The following is a 19,218-nucleotide window of genomic DNA, read 5'->3' on the forward strand; positions in this document are numbered from 1 at the left end:
GTAGGAAGTGTACAGAGTACACACAATATTTACAGAGTACCTTAGTACTATTTTGACTAATTTTTACCAGAGAGTTAGTGGTTGTTTCAAAGCTAGATTAGTCACTTTGTCCATAATTATAATCTCTTGAAATCTGCTTCAGCGTTTTTAATTGGCTTCAGGCCTAATGGTCAGAAAATGGCTCCATCTCAATCCTAAGACTAAACTTGATTAGTAGCTTTTGTAGATTTCATATTATCCTGATTTATAAGTGAATGATGAAAAAAGATGGAGTGCTGTGCATAGAAACCTGTGGCATCATAAGCTGCATCTGCACGGAAAAGATGCAAATGAAGTACAGACCTTATGTTTCTAGCCTAATGTTCATAAAGATGAACTATCACAGGCACTCCGATTATTTCTGTGTTACCATTTATGCAACCCGAGATAGCATTACATTGGATAACTGGGTATTTAGAGCTTGCACGTGAATTCAAAGCACAATCTGTTTAATGAAGTAGGACAAAATGAACAATAAATGTTTGAATAGACTTTTTATAAAAACTGATTTTTTCTGATTAGTATTTTGGAGATGTGTTATAGATTGCTTAAAAATGTCTTAACCATGAAACACTGCATAAGGAACATAAGCATGCATCAGCTTGCATGTGACACGCTTTAGCACGCTTGGAGGTATAAAGAAGTTTTGGCATTGTGGAGAGGCAATGTGTTATGTACATTGTGTGGGAGGATACACCATGCAGATTTGATTGCATCATCTTGCTCTCTTTTTTCTTTTCTTTTCTTTCTTTTTTTTTGTTGCAGATGGTAAAACAAAGACTGTAGTGAAACCCGTTTTCTCCCAGGAAGAGGTGGGAGGGAATTTTATATGAGCGAGAAACTTTGCCTCAAGTCGAAATCTGGTGCCTGGACTAATGAACTACCTGTAATTCATATTGTACTAAGTATTGCTGAAACTAGGCATGTACTAATCATGAACCATGCCAAACTATGCATAATTACTACGCTTTCTCTGTAGCGGTAATTAATTTGCGTTAGCAACTTTGATTAATCTTTCTAATCTAAAAGTAAAGTGCTTCTCAGACATGAAAGGCTCTATAACTGCTCAGGGTTGTTATTGCAGCCCAACGAAGGGTGTTTCAATCCAGTGGGGGGCAGGAGGGGGACAAAACTTTAAAAAATCAAAGTATAGCTGATATTTATGAACTAATGAAAACTATTAACAGTTAAAGCATTCTGTTTTGCCACAGAATTCATTGTTTGAACTACAGGCTTCTGTACACAGTACATTCCTCCTGAAAGAAAAGAGAGTTGTCATTAATTCAGTAAGAGGGTTTCTGTGAGGGCTGTTCCACAAAGACAAGGGTTATATGCCAAACAGAGGGACTGAGAGTCCACCTTATAGCTGGCAATGCTATGTATTTAACGTTAGTAATGTCGCAGTGCAAACTTACCCATAAATTCATTTTAGTCTTAACCTGGAGGAAAGCATTGTTCTAGGCCTGATTGTTCAACTATGATACTGAGTCAATCCTCATTGTCAGTCCAAGAAGGGTGTCATTTGTGTTGCCTGTGAGTGACGTGGACATGCCTGCTTTTCAGGAAATACGTATGCTAAAATCATCAACTTAGACTATGTTGACAAACAGAGAGCTATCAGATGTTAAAGTATGAACTAAATTCTGACATCACTGGAGATTATAAAGTTTCCATACTTCATTGCCAACCTCCTGGCCCAAGCCAGGCTCTTCACCCAAAGGAATCCAAAACTGCTGAAAGGACTTATGTCATCAAATGGTGATTGTGATTTACCTAGACTTTGTATCTATCAGATCTACAAGAGGTAAAATAGATGTGTCCCTACAAACCCATTACAAATCCCATAGGCTTTTTAAGTTAACGTTGTGTTGCTCGTTTTCTCCCTTAGACATGCTAATATTACACTTAATTTTCCTTGTTCCCCCTGTTAGCACTGTTTTCTGGCAAGGACTACTGCTGCGTGTAATTCATGATAGGCAGAATGACATGATAATCATTTGGAAATGGGTAGTCTAGAGATTACTAATGAACTTCAGTTTGATTTAGATAATTTAAAAAAAAATGCTGCTATTACCTGGAAGTCTGCGATCAATTCTATTTTTGCAAGTTAGAGAAATATTTTAAAAATACATAACTTATTAGAAAATGTAAATGTGATTCCTAGAATTAATAATTTTTTGTGATGCTGATTCAAAAAGGGAATTATTTGTGATAGTTTATTTTCTTACATTTGTGGTTTGTGTCCAAATATTTTATAACCATAAAGCTACCTTTTTGATATCAGTCAAAACAGACAATATATATTGATGTTGAAACAAGCTTTGTAGAAGACATTTTTTTAAATCAGGCATGGGACTTTACATTTATTAGAAGGTGTTCACAAAAATAAGGGTAACATCATGCATATTCTTTGCAACTAAACCCAGTCATGGTTACAATTTGGAAATAAATTTAAATAGACATATGGAGATACAGTAGTACATATACACTCTATTTATGACATTAAGTTAGTGTACTGATAACAGCAATACATCAGAAGTCTACAACCAGCTGATGGAATGATTGTATAAGGAGGAAGAAACTGCTTCAATTTCTCACATTATTTATGTGGCTTTACAAGAATGTCAGTGTGAATTGCCTCCTAAATTTAGGAGGCAAGAACAAGTCAAGACTATACTTTTGCAGTACAAAACATTTACACACAAAATACACATGCATTGCAATGCATTGGAAATGGGTAAAGCAAGGAGAAACCCATTACTCAATGCTTTATTAACACAATTCTACAAAGGAGTCTCAAATAGGATTATATAGTTCAGTCACAGTAAGGCCACAATATTACAATGGATAAGGACCTTAGAATTTGGCATTCTGTGTTAGTAATAGAACCCTTCCTTCTTTATAGATTTTTATACATGTTCCTGAATGGTATCTCATCAAAGTCCTCCTTTTTTTTTTTTTTTTTTTTTGTAAGTTTAGCATATTGCTTAATACAACAGTTAGCACAGTAGAGAAGGGTACTGTCACAGGGCAAACAAAACCTATGTAACATTCACGTAGTTTTTAGACTATATGCTAGGTGCATTTAGATGAAGCTGGCTAATCAGAAAAGAGACTAGCAAAGGATTTCCTCAAGTTTCGAATAGTTTCAGCTTTTGCTTCATCTTCATTCACAGATGATCGGAAGAAGGATGACTCTGTGAAACTGAAGGCATTTGTCAAAGACTGCGACTTGCTGCAAGACAAAAATGCAACATGTTTTGTATGTTCATATTGTCTACCAGCTTCCATCCACATATAACTTTTATAAATTACGAGAAAAGGAAAAACGTCCATGAGATGTAGACAGTTTACATATGAACAAAATGGACATTCAACACAAGCAATTTAGTTAGATGTAGCATACAGTGCTGCTGCAACACAGCACATTCCTTCTGAACTTTTATTTGAGAAGTGGGATAATCTTTTCTTTAGAGAACACACTGCTTTTTTTACAGATCTGAAACATTGTATTCCAGTAAATTGGATGATGTAAATTAGAACTTGAGGAAAAAGTGGGCCTGCATGCTAAATCCAAATCACCACCCAACACAGGATGATTAATAATTGTGTTCTTTAAGGCTGCAAACTGTTATGCACAAAGAAAAATTAGGTATATTGGCAAGAGTTTGAAGAATGAATCCTAAAGTGGTAATGTGCTCTCTCTCTATATATATATATTTAGGATTTGATCCTTAATGGAGGCCTAATGACACTTTATATCTTTAAAAAAAATTCCCTAAATCAGATACAATTTTTCTTGTCTATAAGCAGTTAGTCTAGCAATGTTATTCTGTTTTTAGTACTATCATGTAACTACAGCACAAGTTTCTGTAAGCATGAGTAAAATAACATACAAGAAGGAAAACATCTGAGGTTTAAAACTTTAACTCATGACTTGTCAGATGAAATAATATTTTAAATGTAGGCTTGAATTTAAATAGAAAAAATGAATGAGTTATAATCTTTTTACAAAGACATCCATGCCTTAGTAAAACTAGGTAACTGATTTCATTTTTATCTCAGTACAATAATAGGATTTCAATTTTGGCTATAGTAAAACTGAAATGCTTTTCTTATTCAGATTGTCTTATACTCTTCATGGTTTGCAACTTCTCTGCCTCTAAACTAATAATGTACAGCAAACAGTGCTACAGGCGTTTTAGGTTTTTCATAAATTATAGTTGTGCTAATGAGAATAGACTGATAAATGTTTGTTTGTACTCACTGAAAGAGGGAGGGTGGGAAGCAGCACTTGACTTGATTAGTAACACAATAAGTAGCCTAATTAAATATTTATTCACAGATTAATAACATGTACATACAGGTTAGGCAACAGCATGTGGGTGAATACAAAGCATACACATGCAAATAGATAGAGTTAATCCTACAGGCAGGAGATCTGAGTCTTGGTGTGGACCTAAAACTGCTTCTTGAAAGTTAGAAACACTACTCTTATTATGGCTTGGATCTTAAAAACTTTAATTTCTCCTTTTTTATTTTATTTTAAATAGAGACTATTCTCTTCCATTTGTGGAAGAGAAAAATGAATCTAGATTTGAACAAGGAGCTAAAGGAAAGGGAGAAATCTGGGAAACAGTATGTGGTACAGTTCTTCTGTACCTGTTCTTAACTGTTTTTCTTAAATGTCAGAAGTTCACGAGTTAAGTTTCAAACCATAAAGTGGTTTCCATCTTGCTTAAGAAAATCGACCTCCCTACTCTCTACGTATACTTAAATAACGGATGAATTACTCTGAGTTTTATGATTATAAAACAGAATAAAGAAATACACTGTCCTAGGAAGGCAAGGAAAATATTGTCATCTTTGCATATTGTCACCTAACACATCTTTTCCACTGAATTGTGCTCAGGTGAGGACTCAGAATTGGTTCACACTAGTATTAGCATATGAGTGGGTGAAAAAAGGGGATCTGTGTTACTTGGATGCAACAAAGACTACATGCCAGTCTTTGTACTTACCAAAACAAGTAGAATGTGTCTGTGACTCTACCGGCAACAGTGTGTGTCAGGATCACTATGTTGAAAAAACAGCAAATCATTGCTAATACCCTCCCCATGTTTTTTGTTCACTGGGTTTAAGCTGTGAGAGGGGATATAGCTACAGATCCTTTCCACATTCTTTACTGTAGCACGTGGCTGGCTAGCTATAGCAACAATAGCATGCTGTGCATTAAGGAATCTTCCAGTAGCGAGCTAACTACAGACAGTTTTCTGTGCAGGTCCTACCATCTTCTCTGGAAAGGGCCTGTGTGAATTGCTTGTGCTGTACAGTCAGCAGCAATGTATAACCATGAACGACGTGCAACCGTAAAAGAAACACAGTTTGGCAGTCACTGTCTAGCATGTTCATTGGGATTGTTTCTGAGATAGGCCTTTTGCAACTGGAATCTGTTGTCTGAGTGACTGCAAGGTTAAAAGTTTAAATAGATAAGACTTCCTCTTTTCTGTGCGGGCTTACAGCACACCCAGATCATGAGTCAGTGACATAAAAAGGAGAAAACAAATACGAGAAAGATGATGAGTTTTCAGACCTAGTTGGGGCAGAAATTACACAACTACTAAATGAAATTTTGTGTAGTGCTTAGGATATAACTAATGATACTGTCTTACTAATCATAAACAGAGAATAAGCTTTTTGAAATGTTTTAAGCTCATTTTAGACTTGGGAACATATATACATTTTTTTTCTGAATATTAGACCAACTCCCAAATTACAGTTACGACAACAAACCTGTGTTATGAGGAGAAAAGAAAATGGATAAAGTAAATCTTACTTAAGTTGCGGATGAGACTGAGGCTTCTGTTGTGGAGCAGGCTGTGGAGCAGGCTGTGGAGCTGGCTGTGGAGCAGGCGGTGGCTGTGGCTCTGCTTCCTTTGATAATCTGGTGCTGGAAGGACCTTGAGCCTGGGGACGTGGTTGCTGAGTTGTAGGTCCAGGTGGACGCTGTGGCTGGGAAGTTGAGGGCTTTGTTGACTGCCCAGGGGGGTACATGCGCTGTGGCTGCAATGGCTCCTGGCTTTGTGATTGCATTCCTTGGGGTTGCACTGGGCCCCCTAGGTTCAGTACAAGAAAAACTTCATAATGTTATAGTATCAAAGAATTCTTATTAGATTTCATATCCAACACTTTAAAATAATCCTTGAGTGTGATTAATTCTACTTTTGAGGCAAAATTCTATTAATATGGACTGCAGTTTCATGTAGTCAATACTACTAATCACAGCTGGTACATTAATAACTTGCTTGGAGCCCCTATGATTCATCCTTAAAATTGCTAAGAAGTACCAAATTTACCCCAGCAGTAGTAGTACTGACTTCAGATCAAATCAATGGAGTTACACTCAGTATAATTTTGGCCCAGCTCAAGGACAGGCTGCAAGATAATTGAATATACCAGTAATATCTACTTCAGCAATACAGCTACTATTTTCTGTGTAGTTATTGCAGTTTTGTTCCTCCAAAGTTTTAAAATTATTTCTGTAATATTCCTCTTAGATTCACTCTTATAGCAGTAAAACAACTTTATACTGAAATTTTCCAGCTAATTTAAAGTCTTTGGATAACTTATTTAACCCCTTAGTGAAATATGTCAAGAACATTACAAGAAACACATAAAGTCATTACTAATTCTTTACCAAGATCTTTCACTGAGAAGGAAGTACGCTGGCAAAATACTGTATCAAGTGTGAAACTACAATGTGTAGTAGAGACTTAGGTTGTAGAATCCATGGCTGAAAGATGCTATATCATCATAGTTTTTTTTCCTGCTTTCTGACTGAAATAGTGCTGGGTCAGATATCAGTGGGCATGCTGCTGTTATCTCATATGAGAAGTCTGAATGTGGTTTTCTGGGCTGATAGTTGTTATAACTGAATCTTTATTCTGGCATGTGACAAGGCACACAGGACATCTGAGTTAAGGGGAAGAAAGGACAGGATGAAATTCTCAGGTATTTGTTTGTATCTTTCAGTCAGGGTAAGAGCTTTGCTTAAAAGTAAATATTATAGAACACAACTATCTAGATGTTCTGAACATTTGGGCATTTTTAGTCTTACATAGATATTTAGTGCAAGTAAAAGACTTAATCTATTCAGGTCTCTAAAAGAAAACCTTCATATCTGGAAGTACTGCTGCAATACATGATTTTTTTTTTTTTTTAAATTGCTATTATAGTTAGCTTTCCAGTTACTATATGAATTCCAGTGTAAGTGTCTGAGAACAGCACGTACTAATGCTTCAGTAAGTTTTAATACAGTTGTAGCAGTGTGTTGTGGTGTAGAAAGATAAATAGCACGTACTGTATGTTAAGGAATGTGCCTTCATTGTTTATTAATTTGAACCACTTTTGTAGGAAATATTTGAAGGTGATAACATGGTCTTGCAACATCTTAATAAGGTTCGTTTTCTTATTAGTCTCCTTTCACTCAATATTGAAAAACAGAAAGGTTTCTTTTCCCCACTTGTACATACAGGCTTGAATGCCAGAAACTTTACACTGAAGACAGATATAACTTTCTTTTATTGCACATTAAGCTGTACAAGATATTTCACATAAAAGATATACTGCTGTCACACTTCCAGCATTTGCTCACTTTCTTGCAGCTGGGTTGTACAAAAGGCAACAATCATGAAAGAAACTTTTACCAAAAATAACTCAACAAAACTGAACATTAAGCCTACACTGTAAAACATCTGTTCCCTGTTACCCACAATATTGCACCTAAGCATGCTTACATGCAGAGAGACATTTTGGCTTGCTTCTTGTCTGTGGTATGTAGCAATAGTGTGTGCCCTTGTAAATCCTTTACAGTCAACAAGCTGAAATCCTATCTGAAACACCCATCTCTTCTTTGCACACACAACTCACAAATGTCGTGTGAAAAGCACTTGTGAATACTTGCACTACTACATGCAAAAAATACCAACTGCTTTAAATAAAATCAATCATCAGATTCATTTCTTCACCCCAGGGCAGTATGGTTTATTCACTTTTATGGTGTCTGGAGGTAAGGATTTGTGAACCTGATTCTAAGTGGAATTTTCTTAATATAGAACAAAATAGCCAATGCCATCATTGGAATGATCACTGACCCAGACAAATGCTGATCACTAAAGCAAAATATTCATGTAATTTACTGATAGGTAGTAAACAGTAGCACTTACCACAAACATTTAAATAGCTAATAATGCATACCTTAATTCTCATCTTACCAGCCAGCTTGTACAAATAAAAGAAACACTAAGAATGATGATTCTCACTGATAATTTTTTCCAGTGTTTGTAGGGAAAACAGAAGTAGAACATAAGGTTGTTTTCCCTTTAAACAAAATTGTTTGCACTAAACTAATGGCCACTACTCATCTTTGTACATATTCAAGATTAAAATTATAGTTTTGTGGCTCACTTGCAACTAAGCTTTATGGTATGCTAGCAGTGTGTAGCTTGTGATTCTAGGCTAGATTTCTCACAACAGATTAACTGCCTGCCTGTGTATTTCTTGTAATATTACATTATAAATTGGTTATGCAAAAATCACAAATAATTTACCTACAGAAAATCTAGCAGTTGTCAGGCATCTCAATTCTTTTTGCATGTTTGATTTCAAGCAGTTATTATAAACCCTATTTATGTGGATAACGCTGGGACTGAATGTTCTTTATAGCTATCTAGATATTTCTCAGTTTAAAATAGTAGACCTGAGTTGGTAAAGAAAACTGCTGACATTTTGTCTTGCATTCTAATCAAAGGGCAAGATCCCTAGCTGGTTAAAGGTACCTTGGTCTACAATCTCCTAACATCTCAGTATTTGAAAAAAATGAGCTCTTACAGGAAGTTTAACAGTCCTTGAGGTACTTCTCACCAAATAACCTGGGATTTAACTCTTCGGTAAGTATAAGATTTTTGAAACTATTTGCATTAGTTTTCATTAAAAATCTCCATAGATTACTAATTCAGAATGACAACAAAAGGTACTACTTAATTGAAATAGGATACATTAAATACTCACACTTTCACTGAGATATTGCACATAGGTGGCCCATTTACATAGCTTTGTAGCTAATAATTTAATGCAGAATTACTAAAAATATGAATACCAGTATGTAAAATAGAAGATATTTTAAATATTCCTTGGGAAGAACTGTATCTTATGGAGTCACTGAAATATTAGACTTCCACTTGCGTGTAAGTAAAACTCAAATGTTAACAAACTTTATAAAATTCTAAATCAAAAGCCTCACTAGCAAATTCTAATCTAGACTTTTAAAAATATATCTGGATCACCTACCTATTAATCATGCACACACACAAAAAAATAAAGGCTATGAATACAGTGTGCACACACTCACTGAGTAAGCAAAAGTATTTAGATTTGAACCTTGGTGGTATTTTACTTAACGATATGTAATACTCAAAAAATACTGTCTAACCATCCATAATGTACAGTTGCACTGGGCTCTAGAGAGGCACATTCTTTGTACACTGTTGACAACAGCCCTGAAATCACAAATTTTACAGAGAAAGGTAGGTAAGCATTACACGCACAGACATGAACAAGTAAACAACCAGACGGTATAGTTGACACTGCATAGAAAAAACACAGTCCAGGTCAGCACTGAAACAATGCAAAAACTGAACAAAACTGGTATGTTTGCTTTTAAGATTGTGTGTTTGTTTCTTTTCTTTTGTCATTTTTGCTTTAACCCTTGCTTTTAGTCTCAGTTATCTAAGTAGCCTGGACTTGTTTTGGTCCTACTGCAACGCCATTACAGTCGAGAATGTACTGTAAACAACCTTGAGGTGGTGGTCGCTGAGGTGGGATTTTGTTTGGCTCTGGCTCCTTTAGTGATCCGCTCTGGAAAATACATTTGAAAACAGAAGAGAAAGAAAATTAGAGTAGCTTAGTTCCAATTTTCCACTAATTTGTCTTTATTCTCATTAGAAATCTCTTTATTGGTTGGGGCTGAACATATACTTTTAATTTATTCCAGATAACATTTTCTAATTTAGTTGCTGTCTGACATGATATATGAATCCTGGACTAATCCAAAGCTGAGTTCTGAAAAAAAAAAGGTTTTTCCTTTGCAGCATGTGATCATGATATAAGGAGTGCCTTCTCAAATCTCCCCTCCGTTTGCGTATGGTCTTTCTCCTTCAGTTCTTAGCACCTTGAACGACTTTTCTGTATCTCATTGCTTCTGCTCTCTTTTTTAGGATAGACTGAATAGAAAATGGACTTCAACAGATACCTTTGTATAATTTAAGAAATAATTTATTTTTAATTACATTCACTTGTACCTGGAAGCACTAGCACAGCAGGATTTTTTTGCTAGTGATAGTTTCACTTTGATTCACTGACTGTAAATGGGAAGGGAGATGGACTACTCTAGGTTAGCTGTTTTGCTAAGCAAAATGAAAGAAGGAAGCAAAAACCACAGACAAATAATAAAAATAATTGAAATTACTTCATGCTACTCCATCTGACATGTTATTAGAAACACATGTAATACTTAACTTTTCAAAACAGGAGATTTATTTGGCAGTGTCCTTTTCAAATGTATACTTGTCGAGAGGAAAAGATGGGCCTGAACCAAAACCTTGCAGCAGAACACCCTCTGGGAACATTAGTATTTGAATCCAAAGTTTGTCTTAGGCCCATCTCTAATATTTTGAAAAGTGAAATATGTTAAATCATTGGACATAATAGCTTGGGGGATTTTTTAAAGATCCAGAAATTAAATTGCCATCTGTCAAGAGGGAAAAATCCCAGAATGTATTAAAGAGTAAATGTAAAATTAATTAAATATGTTTCTTGCAAAGCTTACTGTTTTTTTTCTGATAGATTTGTATTTGATCTTAGAACTATAGAAATAAATCTTACTCATAGGGATGTGAATTCCTGCACAGCAATCTAGAAGTTACACTTTTTAAATGTTACAACAACGCTCTGTTGTATGCAGCTGTTGCAAATTGCTTTGTCTGCTTTAGCTAGATAAATAAAAGGACATAGGACAGGTCCAAAACGCTAATTATTCAGAATTACCAACCTTCAGAAGACCAAATGAGGAGAAAAACTGATATATACAAAATGAATGAGGCAAAATCTGATTCTTGTGTTAACTGACCCAGTTACATAGTCCTCGGCAAGCATCATTGTAAGGATGGGGTTATGTAGGAAAGAAGAGAATTTCATAAGGAAAGACACAGCCACCAGAAAATTTTAAAGTGCTTTAGTGTGGGTTAAAGTCTTCTCTGTGTTGTTTCTCTTCTTCCTCTAATTTTCTGAACCACATGTAAAAGTTGACATTCTATCCCATGCATGTTTCAGTCATGTTAAGTATTTGTGGTATCCACTCCGTATAATGCGTTGGAGCTCACTGAAACAGTATGCATTTACATCAGTAACTCCTTGGATACTGGGGAAATTAGCCCAGACTGGAAACCTTGAAAAGTTGCCCTAGAGGAGCTAACTCCTTTCATTTTCTAGTACCATTGTTCTGATGCACCTGGCACCTTCCTCTGTACGCCTTCGGGGCATTTGGGTGCTCTGTATTAGAGAGAGCAGCCTGTGTCTCCTTTGGTGGGGTAGTGTGACACATGCGTGGAGTGTGCCCTTAAAGGAAAAGTGTAAGTACTTGGGCTTAAGGACGTCCAAGAGTTTCCTTCTGGAGGACCAAACAGATCATGTGACTTTTGTTAGAAAGCATGCATAATATTTTACAAGGAACATGACTACGATTACCGTGTGATAGACTTCCTAGCCTTACAAAGGGCCATAAACCAGTCTGTATGGTTCTCTGCAGCAGCAGAAGATGCCTAGGGAGGATATCAGTGTTGCTATTTTTCTACTAAAACAAAAGTAAAAGCTTATATAGGTAAAACTCATCTTTTGTTTATAAAGTGAAAACACAGGCTGGCAGTTTAAATTCACATCTACTTTAATGTTAAAACAACATCTGCGCGGCCTCTGTCTCCTCCATGCCTTGAGGCTGAAGCAAATCTGCCATTTGTTCTTGCGCTGAAACAGTCTTGGGTTTTATCACACACACCACCTAACTGACTTGACACGACAACGTCAGTACTTATGCAATCTGCATATCTCTCCATCTTACAAAGAAATTATTTTATCCTAAATTAAGCTTTCAATAAACCTTATAGAAGCTTGCTAATCCTTACCTCAACTGTTCTGAAAGTTTAGAGGCTTTGTGCATTTTCTGTTGAAGATGTATTTCCCCCTCTCTAGTCACTGACTGCAGCTGTCCTGATTTTACCACCCACACATCCTTTTTTTCACCAGATATCACCTGGTGCTTCCAGGAACCTCACCCACACTCCAGGCCAATCACATGGTTATATTACTTTTGCTAATTAGCCAACCCACCCAGGCTGACCCAAAAAGACTAATTAGCATTACATTCCTAATTGAGAAATCTTACTCATGGTTTTTCAATGGTCTGTAGTAATCCAGTCCTTTTCAAGAGTCTTTCTTTCAGACAGTCAGAAACCTTGATACTTTATATTAAAGACAGGCTTTGAACCAGTCTTGTTTGCTGTCCTGAGCCAAGGCCTTTAATAAAATCCAGGCTTCTTCTAAAACACCAGTTGTTGGCAAATTAACTACAGACTGTTACTTCTCACCTCTCCAAGGTGGTGTGCCAATGTAATTGTAAGAGCTGCTAACTCCTTATAGGCAACACAGTCTCTCTGAACAGAGATGCTGGACTAGACCTGTCCTGCAGATGTATTCACACCTCTTGTTCTTTTTTTTTTTTCCCTTTGTTGCCCAGCCTAGAAGCTCACCCTCCTACCACTTTCTTTTAGTACAAACATGTTTTCCTGTACTGCAGTTCTGATCTACAAACCTGCCTATTGCTTAGTTCAAACATTGCAGGAATCAAGAATTAGAATGGAGCATATATCATGGAAAATGACCCTGAACAGATTCTTATTTGGATGCTCAGGGCTAAAGAGCAAAATTAGTAGTACAGAAGCTAGAAACGACAGTGTTTAGTATGGTTTAGGATTACCTAAGTGAGGTGTGGTAACTGCTGTCGTAAGGAGCCCTTTTGGTTTTCATTTTATGGAACACAACTTTCATATCACATTCAAATTCCCCAAAGAGAAGGGATTGCTGATGTTGATAGTAACATTATCTAGAACTGCTTATAGAATCTCTCCCGTTCAAAGGGGATTTACTGTTTATATAACTATTCTAAAAAAATACAACTTTACTTGTGGAAACCTCTAAGCTGCATGAATACTGCAAGTATACTGTAGTGATTTCTCAACTCTGGGTATACCAATTGATGCTTTGGTTGCATAATGCTCTTTAAGAATACCGGCTAAGTTAATTATAGCCAGAGCAGAAACCCCACTACCTGACTGGAAGATAGATGTCTCTAGATGTCTCTGTAGCACTTCCTTCCTTTCCACACTTACCTGAAACAGTCTTCTTAGAATTTTAGGGGTAGAACTGGAGGAAAGAACTGTTTGTTCTTCAAAGCATGTTGTATTAGAATTTGATCAGTGGTATTACTTCTTCTTCTACCTTGTATATTTATATAAATGCAGACTAGATTCATATATACTTGAATTTTGAATAGTCTGAAGAATGTTGAAATGGGTGGGAGCAAAAGCAGCAACTTGGCAGGGAAATAGCCCTTGGGCAAAAGAGATGCTAAACTGAGTCCCAGCAAAAATTGATTTTGATTTGGCTGAGTTTAAAGATTTTGTGAACTATAGTTGGCGCACGTATGGTTGTTTTTGGGTTTCGTTTGGTTTTCTTTGTAATGCAACGATAGAAGCTTTTTATAGGTATTTCAATATCTGAAGGGAAAGACATGTTTTTCAGGTCAATCAGTAGAGGGATCAACCGAGAATTACCAAAATATGAGCTGAGTTAGATCTCATAAAGGAACAAGAATAAATAGCAAAACAATTAAGTAACAGGAGAACTAAGAAAAAATGTGATTGCTAAGAAGAGAGGTAATTGGGATAATTTAAGTAGGTGTCAACAGTAAATGAATGTTTGAAGTGTCATGGATTATGATAAATACAGGAGCAAGGGCAAGGCGGCAGGTGGGATAAAAGCTAAAAATGAGATGGAGGTAAAGATCAAAGATCTTCCTGGGCTCATATTGGTCAGAGCAGTTATTCTTCATCTTGGAAGTCAAAACCAGCTGGCTCATGAAATACAGAATTCCATACGAGATATTTCTAACAATTGGAAATGTACAAATTACACTGGAGAAGGTTAAGCACTAACGCTACAGGAATTACATTGTGGGTAAGGAAGTGGCTGCTGAGGAGATAGGCAGTTATTGGAAAAAAAAACCTAATGGGAAGGATATAACTGGGATGTGGAACTCAAGTAGAATTTTCATTAATTAAGGTGGCACAAAAAATTAGGTGTGTGCTACTAAAACCTGTAGATGATACAGAGCTGGAAGACTACAGGACCAAAATATCCTAAAGAAAGAATGAAATTGATGAGTAAGGTTTAAAAACAAAAAGAAAAAAGAAACTTAAATGCAATGTCCAAAATAATTTATTTATGGACTAATAACATGTATCTGCCAGAAATGCAGAGCTCACTAACTGAAATCTAATGGGAAAGATTTGTGCAGTGAAAAAAACAAAATCTTTTCACACCTTCAGTGAAGTGCTAGGCATGAAGCTGTATATCATTTACATCACCCCTGCTCAAGAAAGATGAATGTAAGCTGATCTGGTGCTGAAAAGTGCTATTAAACTGACCAGGCAGATGGAAGAGTCTATACCTACAGCATTTGGAAGAACATGTCTTGCTTAGTTTAGCAAAACAAAGGCCTGAATGCAGTACAGTTGCTTTTTATAAATATATTGTACTGGTAAAGAACTAGACAGAAAACCGGCTAGACTAAAGGACAATGCAAACCAGGAAACGGGTATCAACTGAATAAAACTGGGCTGGAAATAAGTACATATTGTATAATTTAGCAAAGCAGTGAGATCTTGAAGTGGCTTTCTGATATGGAGCATCCAAAAATAAGAAACTCCTTAGCACCTTCTTGCTTACTGCTTTATGCATTTAATGTGTAGTGAGTATGGCAGGGACACTTGCCAGTTGCTGGTTCAGATCTTACCCTGTTTCGGGTGAATCTGGCATAGGTGATGTATCTGCTTCACTGTGTTGCCAGTGTCACTGAATAGGACTACAGAGGTTTTGCTATTTATTGTATTATATATTCCCTGTGGACTGAGAAAGGCAGTGCAACAGGCCTAGTTACAGTGGCAAGGCACACCTTAAAAAGAAGCCACCTTCACTTTGTCTAGTGCAAAGGGGGCAGCTAGACGAGAGTTGGCTCCTGCTTTTTACAGTTTTTTGGAGTACCAGTGTTCAGTCTTGCCCTTCTCCACTGAGGAAATCTGTATGGAAAAGATACTCTCAGCAAAATTGGTGCCAGCCTAGAGTTTCTTCATGTTGAAGTTGTGATAAAGAATTAAAAAATTTAGAGCAGCTTTTGTTATTGCTCAACCAACTTTGCAGGCTACCCATGCAAAACCCGTTAAGATCTTCCTCTGAATGGGAAGGGAAGAGACTGCTAAGAGCAGAAAACAAGATATACAGCATAATTTTTACATGGAATAGTATTTACAAAATGCACTGAAGCGGGGTTTTTTTTAAATATCAAAAAGTATTCTAACTTAGATTTTATAGACTAAGTGTTTTCAGTTGCTAGATAACTAATTACTTCCTAAAGAATAGTCTCCTTGTTGTGTTATATTTTTACACAGTCTTAAAAATGAGTGCCCTAGTATGGACTTACTGCTTTTAGAAGGTACACTCCAGTATCTTCCGAGACACTGAAAGAGGTGACCTCCCATTGTCCATTCCAGCCCTATTTTCTATTATTCAACTGAACAAAAATAATCCCACCCCCCAAAGAGATGAGGTTTCTAGAGAAAAAGTAGGATGTCGACTTATTAGGGAAACAGAATTTCTTAAGCAGCATCTCTTGTTGAAGTTAGATGGTCCCCTTCCATAGCCAATCAATAATTCTAACAGACAAGGAGGCAGTCTTATTTTATTGCAGCTCTTGCTTAAAGAAGCCAGATTTCAACTTCTGTTTTTGAAAAGGGAACACTAAAAGCATGCAGTTGCACAGCAGCTTTCAGGCAGTTCCTTCCAGCAAAAAAATTGCTCCCCATAGACAAGGAAGGAATGTGGGCTATGTGATAGGAGAGAGCTCCCCCTGCATGCTAAAGCAGCAGAGACTAAAGTGTGTATGTATGCATGTTTGTACCAGAGGAAGAGATCTGTAAGATAGATAGACAGGCAAGTGAAAGTGGTACAACGTATCTAGAAGACTGTCCAGTTACTGGAGAGTTAAACTTCCTTACACCTTTCTCAGTGCACATAGATACCTCTATATACATAGAGGATAAGGTACCCCTTGGGGCTTGATAGTGTCAAAATCCTATGCTGTTGTTTGAAGTTGTAAGGAAGGTTTTGACCCTTGAACCCAGGGACTTTGACCCTGGCTGATGCTACACTGTACCTGCTCCTCCAGTCTTAAAAAAAGAAAAAAAAGCAGATTTTTTTTTTTTTTTAATGGGATGGCAAGTGATTCTTGCACGAACAGGAAGAGATTAAGATCTGCAGAACTTCACCTTGAGCCACAAAGATCCATCAGTACTGGATCCCTTCAGAATTGAAGTTTATGCTTTGAGACAAGAAAGTCTGGAAAAAAGATGGTGGAGCTAACTCAAGTCCAGTCTTATAACCCCATTTTATCTTAATATTACTGTACCAGTGTTACAGAACAGTGGAGTGGGAGAACGCATGGAAAAGAGGTGGTGCACTGAGCAAAACACTTGAGCTCTCCCCCAGACAATAGCAAAGTTCAGAACTCTAGTATATGAACAAAGTGTAAGACCTCTCTGTTAGTGGTTGCATGTGCTTCTCTTCTTGCTTCTCCTGGTGCGGCACAAGTACACAGCCACACAGAGGAGGTATTGGTGGTTGGTCTGAACTCTGACAAGCTTCCTGAGTCTCTCCTAGGAGTTGAGAGATACTGGGAAATGATATATAAGCAGCTGAAGACAAACTTGCTCTACTGGCAGCTAGCCAGATGGAGTACTGATCCACCACCAGATTAGTGTCTGCAGTTGCCTCTTTTTTTCTATGGACAAATCAAGAATATATAAAAATGAGCGGCTCCATTTTGGATTTTTCCATAATTTCTCTTGGTGCTTATCCTTGTTTAAAAATTTTAACGCATATTTAGCACATGGTCCTTATTCAAAATAAACTGTGGCAATGACTGCTGGGGAGAGGAACAGAATCCTTGCAAGTTACACATGGAGTAAAGCCAAACAGCTTTGCTTAACGGGTTATGATTTAAAGGTCAGAGAAATCAAATAAAAAAGTCAAGTGGAGACAGAGAATGATAACAAGAAAGGTAGAGGGGAAACACCCACCACAGTGCGGAAGGGAAAGGAGACCAAGGAAAGCCTCCAAAAAAAGAGATATTTCTATTAGGTTCAGCTTAAATAAACAAAATCAGAGAGCAAAAATAGATGTAAAATAAGATAAAATAAAAAACCTAAAGGATGTTATATGATAGTAATTATAGCACTACGAGAAAACAGAGAGATCTAACTTAGACTCTCCTTTTCTATTTATGTCTGTGGCAGCTTTTACCTGTTCTATAGTGATGGGATTACTGGTTTCCTTGTTTTAATTTTGAAAAGGCTGTATAATGGAATGAGGACATTTTTTGAAATCTTCCCCAAAATGCCTGTGGGACGGAAAAGCTATTTCTCACAGCAGTCTACTAAGAACATATAGGCTACTCTATAGTGGTGGGCTCATGACTACTTAAAAATTAAATGTTTTCTTTGTTCTTGAGGGTAGTCACCATGGAGTTTCAGAATTCTCAAAGAAAATGTCTGCTTCGGCCAATACAATAGGCAGATTGTGAGATGATCAGAAGATCATCTGGCAGAAGATTAAAAAGTTAACAAAAGCATAATTTTGTTGTGTGAATGAAGACAAAAAGAGAACAGTATTGTTATTATGTTTAAAATAAATGGGGAAAATGTCTATTAACTAGTAATACTTGTTATGTTTTTCAGTTTTAGCTAGTGTTTTGTTGCCTTCTGTATTATAAAATTATTAGCACTAAGGCTAAAGCACTATATCCTACAGACAATTGAAGTCATCCTAATCATCCTGGCCCTGAAGCTTAGCTCTGTTGGTTTGCCTGTGGGGCTTTTTCCTTTGGGCTTCTCTTCTAACGAGTACTTTTGTGAGCAACTCTTTCTCTCATAAAGCTTTGCTCAGCTTGTCTGCAGGGATCATGTATTTTTCTAGGTACACTGATGGTGATAAGCATTCAATGTAGAGTATTCAGAAATAAAAAAACTATCAGGCCACATCCTGAAACCTTTTATTTCATTTGGACAAATTTCTGTTGATGTCAGTGGAAATTTTGACCAAATAATCCTAAACCTTTAATATATGCCCCGTAGTATATTCTCTCTTACAGTCTAAATGTCATCAGATCCCTTTAAAAAGGGCATTGTAAAGGCACACTTATTTAGTTCTTGGCACATTATCTTAAAACAAGCTAAGAAAGATAAGTATGTATTAGTGTTTTGATTTAATCATCCTCATTTAATGGATATACTCGCAGCTAACAACCAAGAGCATTTATGCAGGCATTTATCACTAGCGAAGATCCAGCAAGCTATTTACCTGTTACTTCTGTTCACAAGTGAGACTAAATAAGCAACAGAACTGAGCAATACATACATACATCCCTTAATAATTACTCCATCTACTGGTACAGGATCTCAATAAGTATTTTAAAATAGGTTATCTTAACTCTCATGACTGATTTGTTAGTAAAATCTCTGCTTAACACTTTTATGTTGTGTCCCACTGTTTTTCAATTACTGTCAATACTAAAATCTTAGGTTTTATTTTCCTGCATGAACTTTGTTTTTAATATATTACAGTACCCAAATGCCAAGTTCAAATGCTTAAAATAAATCCAGCTTTGTGTAATGAAATAGTGGCTGGTTTAAATATATGGACATCCTTCATCCAGCAGTTAAAGTCTGAGTCTCTGCC

The 19,218-nt window shown here is 36.6% G+C and overlaps 1 protein-coding gene across 1 annotated transcript in view; it reads right to left on the reverse strand.

Annotated features, from left to right (window-relative positions):
- Positions 1 to 2,372: 2,372 nt before the first annotated feature.
- The window catches only part of SYN2 (synapsin II), a 194,363-nt gene continuing 177,517 nt past the window's right edge, over positions 2,373 to 19,218 (reverse strand). Inside the window, exons 11-13 of the mRNA XM_052776242.1 lie at positions 9,894 to 9,954; positions 5,876 to 6,155; positions 2,373 to 3,274 (exon numbers count right to left, since the gene is read on the reverse strand). Coding sequence (XP_052632202.1) covers positions 3,139 to 3,274; positions 5,876 to 6,155; positions 9,894 to 9,954 — 477 coding nt within the window. The 3' untranslated portion in view covers positions 2,373 to 3,138. The remainder of the gene's footprint in view (positions 3,275 to 5,875; positions 6,156 to 9,893; positions 9,955 to 19,218) is intronic.

Source organism: Harpia harpyja, chromosome Z (genome assembly GCF_026419915.1).
Source record: "Harpia harpyja isolate bHarHar1 chromosome Z, bHarHar1 primary haplotype, whole genome shotgun sequence".
Classification (NCBI taxonomy): domain Eukaryota; kingdom Metazoa; phylum Chordata; class Aves; order Accipitriformes; family Accipitridae; genus Harpia; species Harpia harpyja.